Genomic DNA, 10655 nt, shown 5'->3' with positions numbered 1-10655 from the left:
ATTGGAAAGGGAGGAAAACTACATGGATATTAGGAATTATAATAGTCCGTTCTAGCTGATTTTCTGGGACAGGCCATCAGTCTCATGCATGTGGTTGACCAAGTTTCTTGTGCTTTTGGCTAGCTCCAAGTCTGATGCGTAGCTGCTTTGTGAGGTTTTGCATATAAAGGTTGCTACACCTAGTAAGTTGTGGCTAACTAAATCCTCGAGCTTTACAAATAAGTTAACTGCAAATTTATTTCTGTTCAACAAACTAGTTGAAGACACATACAATTGCTCTTTTCTAGAAAATAAAAAGAAAAATGTTTTAGTTCTGGTTGTAGTGTAATCGAGCTGCTAGTTGATTGTATCTCAGTTTTACCATTTGTAGAAGAGGGCATGCTGGTGTTTGTTTCTGATTTGGAAACTGAACGTAATGCACATTTATTTTGTTGGGAATATTCAGTTTCATCAGATAAACCTGTTGTACTGTCTAGTGCTAGTTTAGGGTGTTGTTTTATTTTTGCAAATAAGTGAACTTGCTGTGAGCTTGTTCACGCCTTGGATTCAGTTTAGTTGTAGAAGACTAGGTCAGGTCAATCCTTTGACCACGTCGTAGGATGGCACGAGAGAACAGATCAAGGTGTCAGAATAGGAGCGACAGGGGACTTTGGGATGGCACTGTCCACTACCATTTTGTGTCCTAGTTTCTAGGATCTCGTCTTTTGTCGTTCTGTAACAGGAGTATAAATAACAGGGAAAGAGAAAAACGGGGATGTTAAACACCTCACCAAAATACTCTTGTGTCATTGTGTCTTTGTGATGTGATGGTTTTAGCGAGGTTTGCAACTACATATTTGGTTCACTTCTTCATCAGCGAGAGGTCATGTACACAACTCGATTATTTGTTTTCATATTCTTGGTTTTTCATTGATCTCTGTGTTGGGTTGTGAGCTTTGTTCTGTTCTATATTTCACCAAGTCGACTTGTAGTTAGCCCTCCGGCGTTGTAGACTTGTAGTTTATGTCTATGTTAACGGAAACAAATGCAATCCTGTAACTTGAAAACGACTTGCTTGTGGAGTAGAAGGCCGCTATAGCCAGTGCTCTCCTCCTCTTCGATTGTAGTGATTGTTTTGTACAAGTATGAGTGGGTGACCTTGTTTGCCTCTAACCTTATTTTACGTAGCATTTTTTCAAGAACGTGTAGGATCAGTATCTGCCACGTTACATACAGGCCTATTGCTGATATTATAACTATCTTGTTAGCAAGCTAGGGACTTTTTCCGTTTGTATGTCACTGTTTGTGTATAATGGCTAGCATTTCTATTACACAGTATACTTACTACTTACTACTGTTGTTTACCAATAGCAGATGAAATTTCCATGTAGAAACTGATCAAACAATTTTTTCTGTCAATGGCAGCTGAAGATAATGTCATGTTCACTTCAAATGATGAAGCACATTTTTCTTTCAATGACACAAGATTCAGTTCAAAGTTTCATTCACTATTGACTGCGCAAGAGGATCTCAATCACGAGACGATGAAGATCCCGGTCAGCAAGATCACATTCAGGAGGCGATGATGATCATGCTCAGGAGGCGATGAGGAAGATCGCCTGAGTTGCGAGCAGCAGGTTGGAGGCGATGAGGATCTTGACCTCCTGCTCTCGACGGCGGGGCGGGACGGGACGGGCGAGCGGCGGTGAGGTGGGGCCAGCGAGTAGTACCATGTTCCGTGTTTGCCCGTCGCCAGCTATGAGAAATTGAACAGAACATGCAATTGTATAGTACACGTGCGGGTGTGTGTGTGATGATGACGTGTTCGAATTTACAGTATTTTAAGAAAAATAGAAGTGTAATTTTGTACGCCGATGAATTTATCTAAAAGCAGAACATTAATTCATGCCTAGTGTGCAGTGTCTACTTTTTCCTGTGAAACCAACCGTACAAGCGGAGCTTCAGCAGGGATTAACCGAATGGCAGAAAAGTAGGAGGATTTTGTGGAAGGGGTCAGTGGGGGTATGGGTGGCTAGTGCGGGTTCACCCAATTCCTCGAGCGACTCAATCCACCGGGGAATTCACCCCCATGTAACCGAACGAGGCCTTAGCGGATCGGCATCCCTACGCGACTATAGCTAGGGTTGCAAGCAGCGCTAGCTTCCGTCCCGCAAAAGAAATTAGTGCAAAATCAGTTACAGACCATAACAGAATTTGAGCTGGCTTTGTGAAAATATTTTACCACAACCCACCCCGCTTGCCACCCTAGCGGAAGAGAAAGAGAAAGTATGCCTTCAGCCGGTAGCCAGCTGGCCTTCTCTTGTCTGTGCTGTGGGAGTGGAAATCACCAGCTGGCCTAGACAAAGTACGCCTTCAGGCCGTACCCAGGTCGAGTTCTCTTTGTCTGTGGGAGTGGAGTGGAAATCAGCAGCCGGCCTGCTATTTCCACCGCTGCATGGAGCCTTTTCTCAGACACTAGGTTTTGTTCGGTTAATTCAGATTACAAGTGGATTGAAGGGAATTGAGAAGTATTAAGGCATGTTTGGTTTTTAGTCATAATTTGCCAAGCTAAAGTATAGTTAGCCATAAAAGTGTGCCTAACCATAAAAGTGTGGCTTAAAATATTGTAGCCAAACTTTAGCAAAAGCTGACAAAAAAATCAGACTATGATAAGGGCATGAGCAATGGTGGCATACACAACTAGCTGCTTCATGTAAAAAATTGTAAGAAGCAACATGGTGAATTTTATCTCTCCAATGGAAGCTACAACTTTAGTCAGAAAAAAGAGAGAAAGGACCCCACAAATATGACACTATGTATCTCTTTCTCTCTCTAAAAAGTATGCTTTTAGGACTAAAGATCCCACTTCTTGAAGAGGAGGCTGCCTCCTCATCCGAACCTACTTTGGACCACCCGAACCTAACTAAAGGTGTGAAGCAGCACCTCTAGGGCAGTGCATTGGGCATGCCCTAAATGAGCATGCAATAAAGTGTGGCAACCTAAAGTGTGGCAAAAATAAACACATGCCAACAAAACTATACTCTCTCCATCCTCATTCTGATTTAGTCGATATTCTAGAAAATAGTATAAGACAAACTAGTATTGCATTTATTAGTACTACTTAGATACATGAACAACTAGTCCAAACTACATTAAAAATAACAATAACCAATAAAAAAAAAAAGCAAAGCCACTTCGTTTTCAGTGTTGTTGTTGACTAAAAACTAGAACGTAGAGTATTTCAAAATAAATTTTGGGCTAGAATGTAGACTATTTCAAAACAGAGGGAGTAGCTTCTAAATTTTGGCTTAGCAAATTGTGGACGGAAACCAAACAGTCCCTAAATCTCCTACAAGTTAAAATTCCCCCAAATACACTCAAATACTCTTCAATTTACGTGGTGTGAGGATTAACCGAACACGAGCTAAAGCGAAAAGAAAACCACACAATACACACCGACCCGCAAGAAGCTTAAACCTAGAAAAACACGCACAATAAGTGGAAAGAACCCGAAGCTGGCCATTGCCAAGCAAGACAAGACAGATAGCTTACACAGCACAGTTGCTCAGGGAGAAGCAGAGCACGCTGCGGTATCGAGTTGAATCATCATCAATATAGTTGTAGAATCCAATAATAAATCCATCAAACCAAGCTACACACATGATAGAGTAGATACACCATACACAAGCCATCGGCCCAACATTTGCCCAAGAAAACATCCATCTAATAATGCTACTAGACAAGATTATGCATGGAAAATAATGCCGGCCACAGCTCTCTAGAAGCACTTCCTGTGGACGATAGCTGGACCAGACTCCTCGTACTCTGTCCTGGAGATCCACATCTGCACAAAAAATGAAGAAACGCATGTGTCAGAAAGTTCTCAAGTAAACGGGAATTGTGGATCAAGAACAGGGACAGCAGTAACTTCACATTACCTGCTGGAATGTGCTCAGAGATGCAAGGATGGACCCTCCGATCCAGACACTGTACTTCCTCTCTGGTGGGGCGACGACCTTGATCTTCATGCTGCTTGGGGCGAGCGCCGTGATTTCCTTGCTCATACGGTCCGCGATACCAGGGAACATGGTAGATCCACCACTGAGGACAATGTTGCCGTACAGGTCCTTCCTGATATCGACGTCGCACTTCATGATGGAATTGTAGGTCGTCTCGTGGATGCCAGGAGCTTCCATGCCGATGATGGAAGGCTGGAAGAGGACCTCTGGGCACCTGAAGCGCTCTGCGCCTATGGTGATCACTTGCCCATCAGGCAGCTCGTAGGTCTTCTCAACCGATGAGCTACTCTTTGCAGTCTCGAGCTCCTGCTCATAGTCGAGGGCAACATATGCAAGCTTCTCCTTGATGTCACGGACAATTTCCCGCTCAGCACTGGTTGTGAAGGAGTAACCTCTCTCAGTCAGGATCTTCATGAGGGAGTCAGTGAGATCCCTACCAGCAAGATCAAGACGAAGGATAGCGTGTGGAAGGGCATAACCCTCATAGATTGGGACTGTGTGACTGACACCATCTCCAGAATCCAACACAATACCTATTGACCAAAGCAAAATCACAATAATCAGCAACCATAGGAGCATAAATTCAGTTTATTCGTACTCAACAGAGATTCTGTAGCAGCAAAAGAGAATGTGCAAATAAATGAAGCTATTCTTTGCTCACTTACCAGTGGTACGCCCACTAGCATATAGGGAAAGGACGGCTTGAATTGCGACATACATGGCAGGAACACTGAAAGTCTCAAACATGATCTGTGTCATCTTCTCTCTGTTGGCCTTAGGGTTAAGAGGAGCCTCTGTAAGAAGAACAGGATGCTCTTCAGGTGCTACACGGAGCTCGTTGTAGAAGGTGTGATGCCAAATCTTCTCCATATCATCCCAGTTGCTCACTATTCCGTGCTCAATGGGGTACTTCAAAGTCAGGATACCCCTCTTGGATTGGGCCTCATCGCCAACGTAAGCATCCTTCTGCCCCATCCCTACCATGACACCAGTGTGGCGTGGACGGCCAACAATACTAGGGAAAACAGCACGTGGAGCGTCGTCTCCGGCAAAGCCAGCCTATGAAATATGAAAACAATTAACACTTGTTAGATTTTAAGATTAAACTGTAGCAGTTCCCAAACAAAAAAAAGTATGCTACGGAATGTGATGCCAAGCGATCACAAATTACCTTGACCATTCCAGTTCCATTGTCACAGACAAGGGGCTGAATGTCCTCTCCGTCAGCCATTTATGTTAATTGATCTGCACACAGGAAAACGGCTCATTAAAACAGGGCCTAGCAAAACTATCAACTAATACAGATCACTCTGACAGGGTTAAGGAAGATGAATTGTTCTTCCTACAAAAACTCAAGCTAGAAAGGTACAGGTATAATTTCCATTGCGTACTCTCCAGCAAATATATATTTTAATAAGATGATACATTTACAGTAATTACTACAACTAACTGAAATGAAAGGGAGATTATTCAAACAAGCTGTACGTAGAAAAGTGCTAGTCTTACAAGAATTACACATCCCTATAAACAACTATAGAAGTTATTTTTCACTCTACGGGTTCTAACAGTGGACTTGATACAAGAAAAATCAAAGCCATGGTTGTCTGAAGCTCCAGCAGATGAATCAGGTTTGACCTCTTATGTAGTATCACTCTGTTTCATAATATAAGACGTTTTGACAAACTAAAATAGTTTGCCATGATGTCTTACATTGTGGAATGGAGGGGGTAGCTTAAGGCATGCAACTGATCCATGTGTATTTCCAATCAATTTTGGTTGGGATCATACGCTGAAATGAATGCAGAAGAGACTCCACATGTAATGGTTTGTCTCATTGGTTAATTTGAAGCACTGGTCTTTTTCTAATCAGGCAGTACAACCTTAAGAAATGTGGTCATGAACATCCATGACATCTTCTTCTTTCTTGTAAAAAAATAGACTTGTATGACTATGAAATTTCACTTACAGAACATGCTATTTTCGCCAATGCCATGTGACGCGAATTTTTTAGTGATTTTTTAATATAACTGCAGAAAACATTCCCGTTCTCTGCATCCTTGGATGCACCCAGCCCAAGCCATGCCACACCACGGATCTGCTAGTTCTTGATGGTGAACCAAAGCGACAACTATTTTAAGGCAGGAGAGGGATCAAGACAATTTCGCGAGTACTACAAGCAAACCGACTGTCAAATGTCAAGCCATGGGAGAGATCTGTAAATCAGGTAAACAAATACGCCCCAACTTCACACGGTTGTAGCGCGACATACAGCTATTAGCAGATCTACTGTAAGACTGAGGCATCGTATCCGGTGGCGACGGATCCCCAAGAAAAGAAAAGAAAAGCATCGACATCCATCCGTGCAGCCTGATCCCGCTGATCGGATCCAGCATGTGACGGGAAAAAACACAGGCCGAAACAACCGGCGAAACCTACGCCCGCAGCCACGGCGCCGCTAGCTTGAGCCCGCAGCGGCATCTCGATCTCTAAGGCTCTAACCAACATAGTTCTCAACAGAAGTAATATACAGCACACCTGAAGGGACTAGAAAGAGCGCTCACCTGAAGCGAGGAGACGCGGGGAAAGGTGGCGGCGGAAGGAAGCGAAGAGCGTGAGGAGGGAGGGAGGCGAGTGGTGGGTGGGGTGGAGGAGGAGGAGGGCGAGATATAGGTGCTCCGCGGGCGGCGAGGGTGGTGGCGGGCGGTGACGGTGGGAATGAGATGTAAAGGGGAGGAGGGAGGCCGGTGCCGCACTGGAAAGTTGGGCAAGAAGGACTCACTAGAGAGGAGGTAGGGGAGATGATGCCCCGCTGTCTCCGCGGCCGTGCCAGCGGGGAATAATTTGCACGCCTGGGCCACCCTAGAAAATCGACCTTTTCTTTTCTTCTTTCGGTTTGTGCCAGTACTTGCGTGCACGATGTTGTGGGTTGTACCCAGATGGCACGGTACAAATTGTGGCGCTTCTTTTTTTGCTGCTATGAACAAACTGCGGCATTTAAGGTCACCTTTTTCATATTACTAGTACCTTATTATTATAGGTAACTATGCATGTTAACAAACAACTACCATAATGCATTATTTCTTAGTGTTATCTTCTCTTTCTTAATAGATAGCCCCATTTTACTGATCTCACATCAAGCCACGTCACTCAATTAAAAATCTGGCCAGACCGACACGTCCGGTCGCCCTTCCTCTCCGGACGCCATCCGTTCGTGGACTCGCAAACTCAATGGCCGACACGCTCCACTTTTTCGTCCTAAAAAAAGTCAGCAGCCTATTCTGTTCGTCTTCCCCCCACGCCGCCAACGTCCGTCCTCCTCCCGACGAATCTGCCGCCGAAGACTTAATGCTCATGAAAGATATGTGATAAATCCGAGCAGTCAATGACCGAAAACTTCTCAATGGAGCTCATCCGCATCCACACCAGTCGCTCTCCATCCTAATTCCTGGTTTTTTTACAGTCCTCGATCCCTCGGTACATCTTCCCAATCCGGCAGGTTCATCTCCGGATGGAAAATCACTTGAGATTCGTCTCCGTCCGATTCCACTGGATTTTATCCGCTGCTACCTCAGGACCTCCTAATTTGTCTGGATTTCTTAGCTTCACCGTATTGTTTTTCAGGTACTTTCTGCGGATTTCTTGGCTTGACAGGTCCTCCAAATAAGATGCTGGAGATTTCTTTGGGTTCATTCACTTCTCTGTCTGCTGGCCATAATCGCCTGAACTTTCTGCGGACAGATTCTTACTTGAGTGCATCTTATTTGTTTTTCAGGTAAGCACATACTGTATGATTCTGGATCATGTCCTTGAGTTCATTTTGTTGTGTCAAATGAAGATTCTATGACCCAGACTGTATTTCAGCTTTGCAGGCTGGTTTTCGATTAGATGCTATATACACGAATTACCACCGCTTACCTTTCTATCGCAGTTATTTTTAGCCTATATTTTCGTTATTGCAGCCTCCAGGTATAGAACAGGCCAGGTTGTTCATGCAGCAATAGGCTCGTCAGCGTGGCTGATTTTCTGCTGTAGATGCACTGGATGAGGTAAGCACGGACTGTCCTTTCTCTTAAGTATCTTTCCTTTCACTTCTCATATTTTACATATCTTGGATTGCATAATATATCCTTTTCTTTCTCTGAATACATAGTAAATTCTCTGTACAATCTTCTCCTAGATTGTTGTTCCCCAAATTTCATTGCAGGTTTGCCTAACGTCTTCAACAATTGCCTTGCCTACTCCCGATCCATCAAGCGTTGTTGGTGTACTAATAAAAGAGTAATCCCAATGAAAATCATCTGTTATATGTTCACCTGTATTTTCAGTTCTGAGCATTTGATGTGCCATATAGTTTGGTTTCTTTCATTACGTTTGAAAGCTCACATGGACCTTTGGCAGAATGGCAGATATAGTGTAAATCTCCCCGACTGATACAATCGATTGGTATGTCAAGACACATCTGTATGCTTCCCTCTATATAATGAATGGTCGTTGCTCTTCTGTCTTTGCAAGACAACTTTTTATATTTATATTTAGTACTCCCTGCCCACAAAGTTAGCTTTAAAGGGCTCTTATTTTCAAAATAACTTCATCAGGATTTGGCAGCGGAAGTATGTGCCAGTGAAGTGTTGTTATCCTCTATCAAGCAAAGAACAACACAAGAGCTGAGCTATCATACGGTGCACTCATAAAATATTCAGGTTTCAGAGTCTCACAGGAGACCGTGATGAACCGAGTTCTTTTCCTAAAGGGACAAATTGCTTGCTAGCTTGATGCAGATTCTTTCTTTTATTTTTTCCATTGGTGCAGGTGGCGGTCATAAGTGCAAAGGGAAATAACTGACGTGTCCAGTAACATGTCGTGGCATTTTGCATGTCTGTTATTATGCGGATTTGGTTAGTATTTGACATCAGCCCTCAAGCTATCTCGACCATTATATTAGTCTAAAAGGGGGTTTCTCCGTACCCATGTTCCAGCTTAGCTCTGTCCAGTTACTTGCTATGATTGTCATTTTAATGTTTACCTATTCCGTTCGGCTTGATCTGCCTACTATGAGGATTTATGTATGATTGATGTGAATGTTCACTTCATCTGTTGAAGCATATATTAACTATCTTTGTATTCTACCTTGAACTCAAAACTTTATATTATTCTACAATTTCAGATATATTTGCCCACACAACTAAGGGATGGCAAGCATTCATTAACCAGCTTTATATTGTTGGAATTTTCCATGCGAACATAAAATTATTGAAAGTTCCTACCTATATAATAAGTATAAATAATATTGTAAACAGTAAATTGGTGAATCACTTCTGTTTGTTTTCTTCGCTTGAGTTCTCTGTGCTTCAGTGTATGTGCAAGCATCCCGCCGCAACGCGCGGGGTGTCATCTAGTATCTATAAATTTAGCAACTTTAGGCTCATGTATGCATATGATTGACTTATAAATTTATTTTTCCTATACACTACTAGAAAACGTTAATAAATAGAAAAGGATTTTGTGGACCGTCTTTTTTTTTTGCTTTGTAAAATAATAAAGAAATTGATAAAAATATTCAAAAACTAAAATCCTTCGAGATGTCCGTGTGTTATGTCATTTAGTTGCAAGAGAAATTAACAAACATGAATTTCAATTTTTTCAAAATATAGTCATGTATCGGTAAAAGGGGATTTCTGGTTGGATACGAGCTCGAAAAAAAAAGTTTAATACATGAAAATGTATATACGTGAAAAGTTACATCTGAATTCACCTAGGATTACCTGGTCAACCAATTTTTTGATTTTCAAACTACCAAAGGGAAGTGTGAAAAATTTCAAGTTTTGCAAAAAAAAATATTGTTATCTATTTATTCAAGATTATTATTACATCATTACTTTTGTTTATTAAAATAATTATTTGGAATTCAAACTATAAAAAAGTATGACATCGTGACCAACAGGTTAATAGGATTGATATGATACTAGTATCAACAACGTGAGAGTAGAGCACTTGGTAGTGGGATGGAACGAATTGAGAAGTTAATCATGCTAGTGCTGGAGTAGTGTTAGGATGTGTGACTAAGTGGAAAGTTTGACCACATATGAGCAATTTGACCTGAGATTAAGTGTAGTTAGAGACTAAACAAGTGAGCAATTCAAATATTTGTGTTTTTTAAAAATAATATTATTTCTTTTTTGAATTTTTCGAGAATTCTGTGACGCATATGTGTGGATGCGTCACAGAAATGTGAGAATTCTATGACGCATGTAGATATACGCCACAGAAATAAAATTTAGTGGCAAGAATTTTGTAGCGCATCCCATATACGCCAACGCCACGGAATTTCATGTTGGTGTGTCACTGATAACCTATTTTCTACTAGTGATAGTTACGTGCAAGTGTTGTATCTTAGCTAAGATACAACAACTATCTCTCTCATCATTAATTAGGGTGTCACGTCATCACTTTTCCTATGATATCACGCTAAGAAACAAGCATTGAAAAGGGCCTTAAGATGTGAAGGAGACATCATTGATGCAAACTCTTAAGTATTGCACAAGTGAAATACTCTAAAAGAAAGGGTCACCGAACAAATCGCAAGTTTTTTTTGTGAATAGGACCTAGCCTTAAAAGAAACAATGAATAGAAGAAAGCACCTCAAGAAAAACGAAAATT

General features: G+C 41.9%; 1 protein-coding gene and 1 long non-coding RNA gene across 2 annotated transcripts; one reads left to right on the top strand and one right to left on the bottom strand.

Moving 5' to 3' along the window:
• Positions 1-3572: 3572 nt before the first annotated feature.
• LOC124705943 (actin-2) lies at positions 3573-6726 on the bottom strand. The gene is made up of 5 exons (XM_047237626.1): positions 6560-6726; positions 5170-5243; positions 4664-5057; positions 3918-4531; positions 3573-3823 (listed from the first exon to the last, which is right to left on the bottom strand). The coding sequence occupies exons 2-5, from the start codon at positions 5227-5229 to the stop codon at positions 3758-3760; spliced, it is 1134 nt and encodes a 377-aa protein (XP_047093582.1). The 5' UTR covers positions 5230-5243; positions 6560-6726; the 3' UTR covers positions 3573-3757.
• A 521-nt stretch (positions 6727-7247) lies between these two features.
• Positions 7248-9086, top strand: LOC124649203. Its single transcript, XR_006986576.1, has 3 exons — positions 7248-7494; positions 7620-7770; positions 7958-9086. It is a non-coding gene; the product is annotated as an uncharacterized LOC124649203 (long non-coding RNA).
• The last annotated feature ends 1569 nt before the right edge of the window (positions 9087-10655 follow it).

Source organism: Lolium rigidum, chromosome 4 (genome assembly GCF_022539505.1).
Source record: "Lolium rigidum isolate FL_2022 chromosome 4, APGP_CSIRO_Lrig_0.1, whole genome shotgun sequence".
NCBI classification, from domain to species: domain Eukaryota; kingdom Viridiplantae; phylum Streptophyta; class Magnoliopsida; order Poales; family Poaceae; genus Lolium; species Lolium rigidum.
Note: the sequence above shows the minus strand (reverse complement) of the source record. Positions and strands in the feature narration are given on the sequence as shown.